Here is a 17,554-nt window from a genome sequence, read left to right as displayed (position 1 = left end):
AAGTCTCTGAATGTCCTTGAGTGGCCCAGCCAGAGCCCGGACATGAACATCTCTCTCGAGCCCAGACATGAACATCTCTCAGCAACACTCCCCATCCAACCTGACAGCTTGAGAGGATCTCCAGAGAAGAATCAGAGAAACTCCCCAAATACAGGTGTGCCAAGCTTGTAGCGTCATACCCAAGAAGACTAAAAGGCTGTAATCGCTGCCCAATGTGCTTCAACAAAGTACTGAATAAATGGTCAGAATACTTATGTACATTTGACTCGTTTCAGGAAACTAGGCGTATGTCGCGGGTCACTACTTCACAGGAGAGCCATTTGAACGTAAACTTTATTAAAAAAAATATATATATCTAAATGCATTTTTTTTGGCAGAAATGCCTTCTGGAACGTGAACTTTCATGTGCCTTATTAACATACTTGTATGCCATCTGTAATTACAAATACAATTGTTAAATTACGAGCCTAGTTGTTTTAACCACAGAAAAATAACCTAATGAGTGGGCTGGACATGCCGAGAGATGAGTTCGGATTGGTTTGCCATATAGCCAGCTTCTGTCAATTTGAGCTGGTTAGTATGTGTAGGTAATCCTGTCCTTAAAAATATACACTGCTCAAAAAAATAAAGGGAACACTAAAATAACACATCCTAGATCTGAATGAATGAAATATTCTTATTAAATACTTTTTTCTTTACACAGTTGAATGTGCTGACAACAAAATCACACATTTGATTTCCATTGATAATTTTTGTATCAACCCATGGAGGTCTGGATTTGGAGTCACACTCAAAATTAAAGTGGAAAACCACACTACAGGCTGATCCAACTTTGATGTAATGTCCTTAAAACAAGTCAAAATGAGTCTCAGTAGTGTGTGTGGCCTCCACGTGCCTGTATGACCTCCCTACAACGCCTGGACATGCTCCTGATGAGGTGGTGGATGGTCTCCTGAGGCATCTCCTCCCAGACCTGGACTAAAGCATCCGCCAACTCCTGGACAGTCTGTGGTGCAACGTGGCGTTGGTGGATGGAGCGAGACATGATGTCCCAGATGTGCTCAATTGGATTCAGGTCTGGGGAACGGGCGGGCCAGTCCATAGCATCAATGCCTTCCTCTTGCAGGAACTGCTGACACACTCCAGCCACATGAGGTCTAGCATTGTCTTGCATTAGGAGGAACCCAGGGCCAACCGCACCAGCATATGTTTATACTGTGTCAGTGTGAAAAGTAGGGAATTAGCTACGGAAACTGACAGATCAATAATGTTACATTGCTATACTGACTCAAATATAATATTGCGCTGTCAAATGTCAGTATATCGGTTTTCAATCATTTGCCCGCAGGTTTCATTGTCTGCTTTCAGGTCTAGTGTGATTCATTTAAGCCAACTTTTGGCTAGCTCTAATGGTACTTCAACTGGCGAAAAGTATCCAAGTTAATTTACTTCAGGTGAAACGGGACAAAAAGCCATCAAAACATTTCCATACACACAACAGCTGTTAGATACTGCTATCTGACATATAGCTAGAGCTGAACTGGCTGTGGTAGCTACTAGCTAGTTCATTCTCTTCAGACAGACCTTCAGTCGAGAGGGGATGAAACATTAGCTAACATTACATGTCAGTTACACTTTTAGATCATCACTGGGAATAAACAATAATAATAAACTGCTGACAGCAGTTGCCTTGCCAGCTACATCAGTCAAATAAAGAGTAGCCTGTTTCTGCTCTGCTCTGCTTTTACAACTCTGAGAAAAAGTGCAACACACAGAGACAGCAGCTGCAGACAGCAGCACCGTGCTGGTCAGAAGCTTTGCCTTCACACAGCCTGTCCGCAAGCTCTGTGATGTCTGCGTGGTCCTAAATGGCTGAAACCGCCTACCTGACCACTCGGAGGCGTCCAGATGTTCCTAAAGCTCACCGATGGCATTTTTTTGTATCAGTGTAATGATAACACTGAGGGGGACACATGCAATTTTAGAATGTGGGGTGACAGTTGCGCCCTTGGCCATTAGATTAATCAAACAACCACACATACACACCGATAGTGCTGAGCGATTAGTCGTTTCGGTTCGATTATTAAAATATAACTGGTTTCGGTAATAAAAAAAACAACATTCTATACAATATAATGGGGGGTGGCCAGTGCTCTTCTGGCTGTGCTGGGTGGAGATAGTACATGGCCACTTCTTAGGGATCAAATCCCGTTAACGGGATCGATTTGACAACATCCGGTGAAATGGCAGAGCGCCAAATTCAAATTAAATTATTAGAAATATTTAACTTTCATACAATCACAAGTGCAATACACCAAATTAAAGCTTTACTTCTTGTTAATCCAGCCACCGTGTCAGATTTCAAAAAGGCTTTACGGCAAAAGCAAACAATGCTATTATCTGAGGACAGCACCCCATCAAACAAACACAGAAAATCATATTTCATCCCGCCAGGCGCGACACAAAACTCAGAAATAACGATATAATTCATGCCTTACCTTTGACGAGCTTCTTCTGTTGGCACTCCAATATGTCCCATAAACACCACAAATGGTCCTTTTGTTCAATTAATTCTGTCGTTATATATACAAAATGTCCATTTATTTGGTGCGTTTGATCCAGAAAAACACTGGTTCCAACTCGCGCAACATGACTACAAAATATCTAATAAGTTACCTGTAATCTTTGTCCAAACATTTCAAACAACTTTCCTAATACAACTTTAGGTATTTTTTAACATAAATAATCGATCAAATTTAAGACGGGATAAACTGCGTTCAATAGCGGATAAAAACAAAGTGGAGCGAGCTTTCAGGTCGCGCGCCCCTAACAGTACACTTCACTCGACCCTCGTTCTGAACAGCAATACTTCTTCATTACTCAAAGGAAAAACATCAACCAATTTCTAAAGACTGTTGACATCCAGTGGTAGCGATAGGAACTGCAAGCAAGTGCCTTAGAAATCTAGATCCCCATAGAAAACCCATTGAAAAGAGTGACCTCAACAACCAAAAAATCCTGGGTGGTTTGTCCTCGGGGTTTCGCCTGACAAATAAGTTATGTTACACTCACAGACATGATTCAAACAGTTTTAGAAATTTCAGAGTGTTTTCTATCCAAATCTAATAATAACATGCATATCCTAGCTTCTGGGCCTGAGTAGCAGGCAGTTTACTTTGGGCACACTTTTCATCCGGACGTGAAAATACCGCCCCCTAGCTTAGAGAGGTTTTAAGGCCAGATTGTTCTTCAAGATGTTCATAGATGACCAGCAGTGTCAATCAGAGGTTGAGACAGCAGGTGCGGTAGAGAGAGAGAATCAAAAACAACAGGTAGCACGTCCGGTGAACAGGTCAGGGTTCCATAGCCGCAGGCAGAATAGTTGAAACTGCAGCAGCAACACGACGAGATGACTCCTTCCTGAGGCATGGTCCTAGGGCTCAGATCCTCCGGGAGGGGAGGGAGGGAGAGAGAGAATTAGAGGGAGCATACTTAAATTCACACAGGACACCAGGTAAGACAGGAGAATTACACAAGATATAACAGACTGACGGGGAACAGTCGGGGAACACTGGCCCCGTCCGACGATACACCCGGACAGAGCCAAACAGGCAGGATATAACCCCACCCACTTTGCCAAGCACAGCCCCCACACCAATAGAGGGATATCAACAGACCACCAACTTACTACCCTGAGACAAGGCTGAGTATAGCCCACAAAGATCTCCTCCACCGCACGAGCCTGACGGGACGCAAATCCGGACCTTGAAATCAGCCCTAGCCTTAACAGGAAGCCAGTGTAGAGAGGCTAGCACTAGAGTAATATGATCAAATGTTTTGGTTCTAGTCGAGATTCTAGCAGCAGTGTTTAGCACTAACTGAAGTTTGTTTAGTGCCCTTATCCATGTAGCCGGAGAGTAGAGCATTACAGTAGTCTAATCTAGAAGTGACAAAATCATGGATGAGCTTTTCTGCGTAATTTTTGGACAAAATTTTTTATTTTTCCAATGTTACGAGATGGAAAAAAGCTGTCCTTGAAATATTCTTTATATGTTCGTCAAAAGAGAACTCAGAGTCTAGAGTAACGCAGAGGTTCTTCAGTTTTATTTGAGACAACTGTACAACCATCAATATTAATTGTCAGATCCAACAGCAATTCACTTTATTTCTTGGGACCTAGAACTATAATCTATGTTTTGTCCGAGTTTAAAAGTAAAACATGTGCTTCCATCCACTTCCTTATGTCTGAAACACAGGTTTCCAGGGAGGGCAATTTTGGGGCTTCACCATGTTTCATCGAAATGTACAACTGTGTGTCGTCCGCATAGCAGTGAAAGTTGACATTGTGTTTCTGAATGACATCACCAAGAAGTAGAATATATAGTGTAAACAATAGTGGTCCTAAAATTGAACCTTGAGGAACACTGAAACTTAGAATTGATTTGTCAGAGGATAAACCATACACGGAGACAAACAGATATCTTTCCGACAGATAAGATCTAAACCAGGCAAGAACTTGTCCGGGTAGACCAATTAGGGTTTCCAATCTCTCCAAAACAATGTGGTGATCGATGGTGTCAAAAGCAGCGCTAAGGTCTAGGAGCACGAGGACAGATGCAGAGCCTTGGTCTGGCGCCATTTAAAAGTAATTTACCACCTTCATGAGTGCAGTCTCAGTGCTATGATGGGCTGTAAAACCAGACTGAAGTGTTTTAGTATACATCATTTGTCTTCAGGATGGCAGTGAGTTGCTGGGAAACAGCTTTCTCAAAAAATGTTGAGAGCAATTGGAGATTCGATATAGGCCTATTTTTTTATTTAAAAAATAAAACATTTTCTGGGTCAAGGTTTGGCTTTTTCAAGACAGGCTTTATTACTAGCACTTTTAGTGATGTGGTACACATCCGGTGGGTATGGAGCAATTTATTATGTTCAACATAGGAGGGCCAAGCACAGGAAGTAGCTCTTTCAGTAGTTTATTTGGAATAGTGTTCAGTTTGCAGATGGAAGGTTTAGAGGCCATGACTATTGCCATGAATGTGTCAAGACATACAGGATTAAAAAACTTACGGACTACTCTTTGAAAACTACTTTCAAAGAGTAGTCCGTAATTTGCTTTCTAATGATCATGATCTTTTCATTGAAGTTCATGAATTCATCACTGCTGACGTGAAAGCCATCTTCTCTTGGGGAATGCTGCTCTTTAGTTAGCTTTGAGACCGTATCAATTAAGTTGAAAAAATAGGATGATCGAGCAGCAGTAGTGAGGGCTCTTCAATATTGCATGGTACAGTCTTTCCAAGCTAGTTGGAAGACTTCCAGTTTGGCGGAGCGCCATTTCCGTTCCTATTTTCTGGAAGCTTGCTTCAGGGCTCGGGTATTAACTTCTCTAGGGTAGGGGGCAGCATTCGGAATTTTGGATGAAATGCATGCCCAAATTAAACTGCCTGTTTCTCGGGCCCTGAAGATATGATCTGCATATAACTGATAGATTTGGATAGAAAACACTCTAAAGTTTCCAAAACTGTTAAAATAGTGTCTGTGAGTATAACAGAACTGATTTGGCAGGTGAAAACCTGAGAAAAATCCATTCAGGAAGTCGTTTCTTTTTGGTTTTGTAGTTTTCTATTCAATGCCATTACAGTATCGATTGACTTAGGACTCAAATTGCAGTTTCTATGCCTTCCACTAGATGTCAACAGTCTTTAGAAAGTGTTTCAGTCTTGTATTCTGAAAAATGAGGAAGTAAGAGCAGACTGAATGAGTGGACCCTAAAGTTTCACAGAGCTTTTTCCTGCGCACAACCGAGAGAGTGCGTTTCTTGTTTACATTTTATATTGACGGCGTTATTGTCCGGTTGAAATATTATTGATTATTTAGGCTAAAAACAACCTGAGGTTTGAATATAAACATCGTTTGACATGTTTCTAGGAACTTTACGGATACAATTTGGATTTTTTTGTCTTCCTGTTTTGACTGCGTTTGAGCCTGTGGATTACTGAAGAAACGCGCGAACAAAACAGGTTTTTGGGTATAAAGAGACTGTGTTGAACAAAATGAACATTTATTGAGTAAATTAATGTCTGCTGAACCATATGAAGATCATCAAAGGTAAAGGATTAATTTTATCTCTATTTCTAAATTGTAACTGTTCTATCTGGCTGGCTACTGTTTGTAATAATTTGTCTAGTGGGCTATGTTCTCAAATAATCGTATGGTATGCTTTCGCCGTAAAGCATTTTTTAAATCTGACACCGTGGTTGGATTCACAAGACGTTAATCTTTAAACCTATGTAAAATATGTTTTGTTTTCAGAATTTTTATAATGAGTATTTCTGTATTTGAATTTGGCGCCCAGCAGTTTCACTGGCTGTTGAAGAGGTGGGACGCTACCGTCTCACGTGCCCAAGAGAGGTTAAAGGTTCAATTTAGATTCCCAGTTAGGTGGTTAACCAATTTAAAAAAAAAAAAAAAAACTCCGACGTCCTTGGGTAGGTAGAGGTAGTCTGGAAGGTCATCTAGCAATCTTTGGGTTGTCCGATAATTTATAGCATGCCTTTTGATGATCCTTGGTTGGGGTCTGAGGAGGTTATTTGTTGCGATTGCAAACGTAATAAAATGGTGGTCTAATTTAGTCCAGGATTTTGAGGAAAAACATTTTAGATCCACAATATTTATCCACGGGACAAAACTAGATCCAGGGTATGACTGTGGCAATGAGTAGGTCTGGAGACATGTTGGACAAAACCCACTGAGTCGATGGCTCCGAAAGCCTTTTGGAGTTGGTCTGTGGACTTTTCCATGTGAATATTAAAGTCACCAAAAATGTGAATATTATCTGCCACGACTACAAGGTCTGATTAGGAATTCAGGAACTCTGACTTCCCTGATTGTGTAGGTTGCATAGATTTAATGACTAAAACGTGTATGTATGTGTAAATGTTAGCGACACTGGTGTTCGAGGCGGAGGTGTTCGAACTCTTGTGTGTAGAATGATTGAAATGTGGATAGACTGGATTCTCCAGCCATGTGTTTGTGTACGGCATTGCTTTCACTTCCCTATGAGTGCCATGGCATCAGCCATGGTGTTTGTCACTGACGTATTCAGGTAGAAACAAAGACTGTTCCATTAGCAACACAACCGAAACTATGGGGTAAAAAAAGACTGTAAACTATGTTTCTTCAACGTTTATTGAAAACATAAATACATTTGCACTATGAGCACTTGTTGTCTCAAATACATTGTTACAGTTGTTGGTTAGTTAGCTAGCAAATGTTTTGCCATATTAGAATTGTCATGAAATCATTCAAAACAAGACATGGTATCAAGAACAACATTAAAACTAGCTGAAATTTGTCACTTACGATTCCCCACAAAGCAGTTTCTTGTAACTTTTGGTAGCTATTTGGCCATCCAGAATCACAACTCACTGACTTCTGCCCCATTGAAGCATGCACATCGTTTTTGTGACATTGTCAGCTAACCCATCTGTGGAAGCATGACAGATCTAGGCTACATACGGTCAGTCTGTCTGTCAGTCAGTCAATAAAAGCGATAGAAGTTCAAATCAAATCCCATAACTAATGAAAGGGTTGGTGTCTTTAGGTTGGGGCTGCCTTTGGAGTTGACTTTAACCATGCACTTGTAGGAGTTGCTATACTGCATACTAAGACACAAAAAATGTCAGGTATAGGCCAATAACATTTCTCTCTCTTGCTCTCTCAGTGATGTCAGCTGATGCGCTCAACCCTACCTCTCCCAACCCCTCAGTGATGTCAACTGATGCGCTCAATCCTACCTCTCCCAACCCCTCAGTGATGTCAACTGATGCGCTCAACCCTACCTCTCCCAACCCCTCAGTGATGTCAACTGATGCGCTCAACCCTACCTCCCCCAACCCCTCAGTGATGTCAACTGATGCGCTCAATCCTACCTCTCCCAACCCCTCAGTGATGTCAACTGATGCGCTCAACCCTACCTCTCCCAACCCCTCTGTCTCGTCCATCTCTCTGGTTGAGATCAAGGCAGACACTCGTCTGGTGCTGAAAGCTTTCCTCCGCAGCGCACTCTCTAATCCTTCAGCCGAGCGACTTGGGACGGTGGGGGGAAGCTACAAAGACCACAACAAGTACAGGTAACAACTCTCTCACGTATCCCCCCCCCCATCTAGGCTATTACCTGTCATCCCCATCACCTCACATCCCTGCCATTCACCCTCATCCTAGTTGTATTTTTTTTTAAATGCCACCCAATATTCTTTAACCTTTTATTTGTAATGGTATCTTTTTTTGTAATCTATCCAACCATCCTACCTCTTTATCCATCTCCCCTGTCTCTTCCTTCCAGTGCAAAGGAGTCTAGGAAGCGGCCGGACAATGGCTGGGACTCTCTGGATGAAGCAATCAGCTCAGTAGAGGAGAAGAAACACGGCTTGAAGGACCTCATTAAGAGACGACTGCAGCCACGGCCCTCCAACCTGCCCCTCCGTCGCTCAGCTAAAGACAGTGGTGCAGACCAGACACAAAATGGTGGCTCCTTGGAGAAGGACGGAAGACCAAACCGAACCAACCCAGGCCTGCCAGGCTTCTTCAGAGACCAACTCGAGGTGAGATGGATTCACGTTGTTAATCACAACGCATTATTCAAAATGTACTAAGAAATGACATGTCACATACAGTACATTTACATTTAAGTCATTTAGCAGACGCTCTTATCCAGAGCGACTTACAAATTGGGTACCAGTCAAAGGTTTAGACACACCTACTCATTCAAAGGTTTTTCATTATTTTTACTATTTTCTACATTGTGGAATACTAGTGAATACATCAAAACTATGAAATAACACATATGGAATCATGCAGTAACCAAAAAAGTGTTAGACAAATCAAAATATATTTTATATTTGAGATTCTTCAAAGTAGCCACCCTTTGCCTTGATGACAGCTTTGCACACTCTTGGCATTCTCTCAACCAGCTTCATGAGGTAGTCACCTGGAATGCATTTCAATTAACTTCTTGACGCTAGGAGGCACAATTTCTATGTTTGGAAAAATAACGTTCCCAATGTAAACGGCCTATTTCTCAGGCCCAGATGCTAGAATATGCATATAATTGACAGATGAGGATAGAAAACACTCTAAAGTTTCCAGAACTGTCAAAATATTGTCTGTGAGTATAACAGAACTGATTTTGCAGGTGAAAACCTGAGGAAATCCAACCCGGAAGTGCCTCTTATTTTGAAAAATCCCTGTTCCATTGCCTGCCTATCCTCCATTTAAAGGGATATCAACCAGATTCCTTTTCCAATGGCTTCCACAGGTTGTGAACAGTCTTTAGACATAGTTTCAAGCTTTTATTCTGAAAAATTAGCGCGATTTATCAAATCGCGCCAGTGTCCTTGATTAGTTCTTGCGCGCGAATGTCGTAGCTCGACATTTTATTTCTGTCTTGTATTGAATTATTTTACCCTCCGGTTGAAATATTATCGATTTATTTATGTTAAAAACAACCTGAGGATTGATTATAAAAACGTTTGACATGTTTCTACGAACTTTACGGATACTATTTGGAATTTTTGTCTGCCCTTCCAGACCGGCACGAGCCTGTGGATTACTGAACATAACGCGCAAACCAAATGGAGGTTTTTGGGTATAAAAATCATCTTTATCGAACAAAAGGAACATTTATTGTGTAACTGGGAGTCTCGTGAGTGCAAACATCCGAAGATCATCAAAGGTAAGCGATTCATTTTATTGCTTTTCTGACTTTCATGACCAATCTACATTGCTGCTAGGTGTTCGTAATGTTTTGTCTAGTGATCGATAAACTCACACAAATGCTTGGATTGCTTTCGCTGTAAAGCATATTTTCAAAATCTGACACGACAGGTGGATTAACAACAAGCTAAGCTGTGTTTTGCTATATTGCACTTGTGATTTCATGAATATAAATATTTTTAGCATGTTTTTTTTTATTTGGCGCACTGCAATTTAGCGGTTATTGATGACAATTATACCGCTAAAGGGATCCGTGCGCCAAGAGGTTAACAGGTGTGCCTTGTTAAAAGTTCATTTGTTGAATTTCTTTCCTTAATACGTTTGAGCCAATCAGTTGTGTTGTGACAAGTTAGGGGTGGTATACAGAAGATAGTCCTAGTTGGTAAAAGACCAAATCCATATTATGGCAAGAACAGCTCAAATAAGCAAAGAGAAACGACAGTCCATCATTACTTTAAGACATGAAGGTCAGTCAATACGGAAAATGTCAAGAACTTTACACTTTCTTCAAGTGCAGTTGCAAAAATCATAAAGCGCTGTGTGAAACTGGCTCTCATGAGGACCGCCACAGGAAAGGAAAACCCAGAGTTACCTCTGCTGCTGAGGATAAGTTCATTAGAGTTACCAGCCTCAGAAATTACATCGAAAAATATATGCTTCACAGAGTTCAAGTAAAAGATATATCTCAACATCAACTGTTCAGAGGAGACTGCGTGAATCAGGCATTCATGGTCGAATAGCTGCAAAGAAACCACTACACCAATAAGAAGAAGAGAATTGATTGGGCCAATTTTGGTTCCAACCGCTGTGTTTTTGTGAGACGCAGAGTAGGCGAACAGATGATCTCTGCATGTGTGGTTCCCACCGTGAAGCATGGAGAAGGAGGTATGATGGGGTGCTTTGCTGTTGAAACTGTCAGTGATTTAACCAGCATGGCTGCCACAGCATTCTTCAGCGATATGCCATCCATGATGGAGTGCTGCATCAGATGACCTGACCTCAACCCAATTGAGATGGTTTGGGATGAGTTGTAACGCAGAGTGAAGGAAAAGCTGCCAACAAGTGCTCAGCGTATGTGGGAACTCCTTCAAGACTGTTGGAAAAGCATTCCAGGTGAAGCTGGTTGAGAGAATGCCAAGAGTGTGCAAAGCTGTCATTGAGGCAAAGGGTGGCTCCTGTGAAGAGTCTAAATATATATTTTGATTTGTTTAACACTTTTTTTGGTTACTACATGATTCCATGTGTGTTATTTCATAGTTTTGATGTCTTCACTATTATTCTACAATGTAGAAAATAGTACAAATAAAGAAAAACCCTTGAATGAGTAGGTGTACAAACTTTTGACTGGTACTGTAATTGGCTGGTATCCCAATCCCACATTTTAAGAGTTTTGTTGGGTTTTAGGTCAGACAGAAGACCTGTGACCGATTTTAGCTGCTGTTTTAAATTCTAGACAAGACCACATCGGTCCTAGAGCAAAACTGCTGCTCTGAAATCTAGCAGAAAACTATGGAATGTAATAAGTTGTGGAATGTGGTTATGATATGTACAAAGCTGTGATTATCTGTTCTTATACAGTGTGTATGTGTATACATACATACATACATACATACATACATACATACATACATACATACATACATACATACATACATACATACATACATTATCCATCATTGTTACTATTACCTCAGGAAGACGTTAGGTTCCCCTCCATGTCAGATGAAGAAGGGAACGATCCGAAACAGCAGAAAAAGGCAAAGAAGTTGAAGAGCCAGATCTCCTCTTTCTTCAGCATAAGAAAGAAGCCAGAAAAGGATAAAGACAAGGATGAGACACGTCTTCAGAGGCCATCCACACTGACCATCGGCGTAGGGCCAGTACCCGGGGCGCCAGTCATCTCTCCCAGTAAGTATTTTGGAACCGAACAGTCGGCAGCAATGAATGTTTGCCTCAAAGTATCATTTATTAGGGGTTCAGCAGCGAACACCATTGGCTCATAGTGGCCATATTGTTTGAGCTGGAGTCGTGGTTGAAGAAATAGGTACATAGATGCTATATACCAAATTTGGTACCTAGCGGTTCTGGTGAAGTAGACGTTTTAAAGTACATAATTCAAAATAGTCCAAAATACATCAAAGCACATTGCATGATCTGTTGATGTTGAGTTTTGATATTGGACAAGCCTGAAAATTAGTACAGCGGTAGCTCATCCAAGGGGCACAGTGAGCCCACAACTTGAGTCACGGCATTGCTATTTGCAGCTATACTTATTATTATTCATATTAGGGGTTCAAGCAGCGAAGCTGGGTGAAACCCTATTGTTTTTGCTGTTGTTTATTATTGTTATTATTATTATTATACATCTTCTTCTGTCAAGGAAAATTAACATGTACATTCCTGTATGATAATAAGGCCTAGGAGGATGAAAATTGCATGATGGTAATGGCCATTGGCCACACCCTTTCATGCAATGCCAATTGGCCGAATGGTGGCACTATAACAAACAATTGAAAATGCTACATTTGAAAGCTCATGCCCCTCACCCCGTTTGAGCTAGAGTCCTAAAATTCGGTACCCATGAGGTCCGCCATGATCAATTTTTCGCCATTTTGAAACTATTTTAAAACGCTACTTCTCTGGCATGAAACTTGACATGTGGCATCTATGGACCAATGTCTCTCAACGTAAAAATAGTTAAGACTACAACCTAAAACAACTAGTGCCTATTTTAAACATGTGGGCAAGGTCTCACACACAAAGGTCTATAAATCAGTCACGGATATTCATATTGTAACAAAACTTGGTACATATTTTGCAAACTCTGTCAAGGCTCAACAAATCCAAGCACCTTCATGTCAACCACACGGTGGCACTATAACGCACATTTCTATATCTCTTGATCTGTTTGACTCAGAGTGATGAAATTAGCATACATTCAAAAGGATATGAGACTAGCTAACCTTTTTTAAGGTTGAGTTTGGCCACATTATGGCACTGTTGGATGGGAAAAAACATTAATGCAAACTCGTTGGCTCATAGAGGCCATATTGTTTCAGCTAGAGTCTTGGAAATATGAGTTTGAAGATATGTATCCATACAGTGCATTTGGAAAGTATTCAGACCGCTTCCACATTTTCTTACGTTACAGCCTTATTCTAAAATGAATTAAAGATTTTTTTTCCCTCATCAATCTACACACCATAATAACAAAGCAAAAACAGGTTTTGATTTTTTTTCTAATGTATTAAAAATAACATATTACATGTACATAAGTATTCAGACACTTTACTCAGTACTTTGTTGAAGCACCTTTTGGCAGCGATTACAGCCTCGAGTCTTCTTGGGTATGACGCTACAAGCTTGGCACACCTGTATTTGGGGAGTTTCTCCAATTCCTCTGCAGATCCTCTCAAGCTCTGTCAGGATATTTTCAGGTCTCTCCAGAGATGTTTGATCGGGTTCAAGTCTGGGCTTTGGCTGGGCCACTCAAGGACATTCAGAATCTTGTCCTGAAGCCACTCCTGCGTTGTCTTGGCTGTGTGCTTAGGTTCGTTGTCCTGTTGGAAGGTGAACCTTCGCCCTAGTCTGAGGTCCTAAGCAAGTTTTCATCAATGATCTCTTTGTACTTTACTCCGTTCATCTTTCCCTCGATCCTGACTGGTCTCCCAGTCCGTGCCGCTGAAAATCATCCCCATAGCATGATGCTGCCACCACCATGTTTCACCGTAGGGATGGTTCCAGGTTTCCTCCAGATGTGACGCTTGGCATTCAGGACAAAGAGTTCAATCTTGGTTTCATCAGACCAGGGAAACTTGTTTATCATGGTCTGAGAGTCTTTAGGTGTCTTTTGGCAAACTCAAAGCGGGCTGTCATGTGCCTTAAACTGAGGAGTAGCTTCTGTCTGGCTACCATAAAGGCCTGAGAGGTGGAGTGCTGCAGAGATGGTTCACCCATCTCCACAGAGGAAATCTGGAGCTCTCTGTGACCATCGTGTTCTTGGTCACCTCCCCGACTAAGGCTCTTCTCCACATATTGCTCAGTTTGGACGGGCGGCCAGCTCTAGGAAGAGTCTTGGTGGTTCCAAATTTCTTCCATTTAGGAATGATGGAGGCCACTGTGTTCTTGGGGACCTTCAATGCTGCAGAAATGTTTTGGTACCCTTCCCCAGAACTATGCCTCCACACAATCATGTCTCGGAGCTCTACGGACAATTCCTTCAACCTCATCGCTTGGTTTTTGCTCTGACATGCACTGTCAACTGTGGGACCTTAAATAATATTTACCTCTTTTGTGCATTATGTGCACATTCAGATAGCCTTGTCCAACTAGGTCTACTATCAATCACCTCGTATACCTTAGCTGGCAACATTGTAACCAATGCCTGCCTTAGATGTAATTAACAATAGGCTGCTATAGGATATAAAGCCCACAGGTTAAACAATTTAGCTCTGATTTTCTCCCCATCATAACCGTCGGAGGGGGGTAAATAAATGACTTCCTTGAAAAGGGGAAAATATGAGCTTTACAACAATGCCAGAATTATTACTGTACTCATAATATTCAGCAAAAATCATGTGTTTTTCTAATCTGAAAAAGCAACCGCAACTCGCTATTGCCATAGATGAAAATAACGCCTATGGCAAAATAGAACTTGATGTGATCTGAGCAAAATGGTTAGTTTGTTACAATTGAAGTGTCCTGGCTGTACATCAGCTCAAAAGAAAGGCAGACGAGTGATTGAAGTGACCGGGAACCAGTGGTGTAAAATAGTTTAAAGTACTACTTAAGTGGTTTTTGGGGGTATCTGTACTTTACTTTACTATTGATATTTTGGGCCACTTTTACTTCACTACATTCCTAAAGAAAATAATGTACTTTTTACACCCTACATTTTCCATGACACCCAAAAGTACTCGTTACATTTTGAATGCTTAACAGGACAGGAAAATTGTCCAATTCATGCACTTATCAAAAGAACATCCCTGTCCATCCCTACTGCCTCTCATCTGGTGGACTTAATAAACACAAATGCATCTTTTGTAAATTATGTCTGAGTGTACCCCTGGCTATCTGTACATTTTAAAAACAAGAAAATGGTGCCGTCTGCTTTGCTTAATATAAGTAATTTGAAATTATTTATGCTTTTCCTTTTGATACTTAAGTATATTTAGAACCAAATACTTTTAGACTTTTACTCAAGTAGTATTTTACTGGGTGACTTCCACTTTTACTTGAGTAACTTTCTATTAAGGTATCTATACTTTTACTCCAGTATGACAATTGGGTACTTTTTCCACCACTGCTGGGAGCTGTGTGTGGGAGAGCCAGATCAACTCAATCAGCTCGCGCAACAGAAACATGTTATCGATCAATGAGAGGATTGCATTATGTATTCTACACAGCTATGCATGCTTATGATTGGACAAAACAGATGAAAATGAGCTTCATGTCAAAGTGAATGTCTATTAGTCTCACGTGGACTTCTCGTCTTGTTACATTTTCGTCACCTAAAATGAAAAGCAATTGGTAATAGTTCGTTTTTTTCAGCGCGTCTCGTTATCGTAATTTAGTTGTTGTTAGGAGTAATAGGTTGTTGGCGAAATTAACACTGCAACACACCTGATTCAAAGTTGAATGTCCAGACTGAAGACAATGCATATTTTTAGTTGATTATTTCAAACAGGAGTGTTGGAACAAAAGCTGGAATTAAAGCCTGCAACATCCAGTAGCTCTCCAGGACCAGAGTTGGAGGCCCATTCTATTACACTCCTACTGTTCTCTCCTCCCATCCCTCTCTGTAGCACACCCTCCTGAGTTCTATGAGGAGGTGGCTGAGACTCTGGACAGGATTGCTCAGCGGTCCCACAGTATGAAGAGACCCCAAAGGTCCAGCCCACGACCCAGCCCTGCTACCACCCCGGTCAAACCTCCCCCTGGTGAGTGGAAACACACATGCTATGCTGCTGTATGGCTATTTTTTATTTTTTATCCATCTCTCCTGTCCTCAGAACCTGACAAAGAAGAAATGGTGCGCCAGCTGGTCCAGGTACTGTCTATGGAAGGGGACGCCATCAACTACAAGGTAAGACTTCTGGTGTAGGACTAGATCTAGATCACCTGACACTGCAGTTTCTAACTACCTACACAGTTTCCAACTACCTGCGTACACCTTTACGAACTACCTACACCTTTACTACCTGCCTACACCTTTACGAACTACCTACACCTTTACTACGTACACCTTTACTAACTACATACACCGTTACAAACAACCTATACCTCTACTACGTACACCTTTACTAACTACATACCCATGTATTGTGTGTCCCCCCCCCCAGATCCAGTCGGACCCCTTCCTGCGCTCCACGCTGAACCGTCTCTCATACCCGTCCTTCGCCAAGCTCCTGGACACCTTCGCCAGCCAGGAACAGGCCACGCCCTCACCTCTGCCGCCTCCCTCCAGCAGCCCCACGCTGAGACGAGTGGCCGTCACCATGGAGGTCTCGCGGCGTGTCGTCACGGCGACAGGGATGCAGCGCATGCAGGGCTACGCAGAGCGCTATATGGAGAACTTTGCCCCCTGGGTGAAGAGCCATGGAGGATGGGTAAGTGTTTGCTCCAATTGCCCTGTCCCTATCAGAACTCTCTATCTCTAAACTCTTTTTGCAAAATGCAAGTTAGCCCTAACTTTTAATGCAGATTTAGCTCAGCGTTTGTTTTCCATTTCTCCTAAACAGCTAAATATATGAAGAATATATACATGTATTTGATAAGAGTAACTTGTTTGGTTGTATAGACTGGTTGGTTGTTGAGCAACAAAACTGACACGTGCGAGACTATGGGGCAAATCAGACGGGGTTCACTTATTTTGTTGACAACATGTAAACTATATTTAATCTCCAATGTTTACTGAAAACATAAATAAAGTTGCACGATGAGCACTATTTTTGTGTTGTTGGTTAGTTAGCTAGTAAATTCTGGCCATATCAGCATAGAAGTGACATCAGTCAAAACACCTCAAAGCAAGACAGGGTATCAAGAACAAGATAAAACTAGCTGAAACGAGCTTACGTACGATTCCCCACCTGGCGACATCTTGTCATTGTTGCTAGCCTTCTGGCCATCCAGAATCGCAACAACACATGGACTTCTGCCCCATTGAAGCGTGCGCAACGTTTTTGTGACATTGTAAGCTAACCCATCTTTTAAAAAAGGTAAATGTGGACATTGGCGCCCTCTGTCTGTTCTAAAGTTTAAAGGTTGTTTCCAAACACAACCACCAGGAGGCAGAAGAAGTCACTGACCACAGCAGGCATCTGGTGCTGATTTCCCCTCAATTTCTAATCCCACATCTCCCATTTTCCATCTGCAGGAAAGTATTGTCCAGTTGGAAGAGATTTTGGAGTGCGACTGACAACCCTACACCATCAAGGCAGCTCGGAAATCCTCACAACGGTGAACTCTAATCTATGACTAAGGCTTGGAGTTGTGTCCTATCAGGTCAGGTACAACTCAAGGCCCTTCTTGACCTCAGTTTCTCCTGTGGTGAGAGACGGAGAAGGCATTAGCTTTTTAGAACTCTACGACACGTGAATTATGTCACTTGTGTTTGTCTGAGAATCATGTGTACTTGTACAATTCTTTTTTTTTTTTTTTTTTTTTTACAACGTTTTTATATAAATGTGTTTTACAAAAGCCAATGTGTACAGTGTGGTCTTTGGTTTGGTTTTCATTACTTGGTGTTATGACTGGAGATCATAATTAAATAGTATAC

General features: G+C 41.6%; 1 protein-coding gene across 2 annotated transcripts in view; it reads left to right on the top strand.

Annotated features, from left to right (window-relative positions):
* bcl2l12 (BCL2 like 12) overlaps positions 1-17,475 on the top strand; it is a 24,478-nt gene extending 7,003 nt beyond the window's left edge. The window contains exons 2-8 of one of the 2 annotated variants that reach the window (XM_071351773.1): positions 7,727-8,135; positions 8,348-8,606; positions 11,472-11,685; positions 15,582-15,716; positions 15,789-15,862; positions 16,119-16,385; positions 17,153-17,475. In XM_071351773.1, coding sequence (XP_071207874.1) covers positions 7,729-8,135; positions 8,348-8,606; positions 11,472-11,685; positions 15,582-15,716; positions 15,789-15,862; positions 16,119-16,385; positions 17,153-17,194 — 1,398 coding nt within the window. In that variant the 5' untranslated portion in view covers positions 7,727-7,728 and the 3' untranslated portion in view covers positions 17,195-17,475. Of the gene's footprint in view, positions 1-7,726; positions 8,136-8,347; positions 8,607-11,471; positions 11,686-15,581; positions 15,863-16,118; positions 16,386-17,152 lie in introns of both variants that reach the window. The other variant, XM_071351679.1, reaches the window with a different exon arrangement.
* Positions 17,476-17,554: the final 79 nt, after the last annotated feature.

Source organism: Salvelinus alpinus, chromosome 1 (genome assembly GCF_045679555.1).
Source record: "Salvelinus alpinus chromosome 1, SLU_Salpinus.1, whole genome shotgun sequence".
In the NCBI taxonomy this organism is placed as follows: domain Eukaryota; kingdom Metazoa; phylum Chordata; class Actinopteri; order Salmoniformes; family Salmonidae; genus Salvelinus; species Salvelinus alpinus.
The sequence above is the reverse complement of the archived record's forward strand: the minus strand, read 5'-3'. Positions and strand labels throughout refer to the sequence as shown.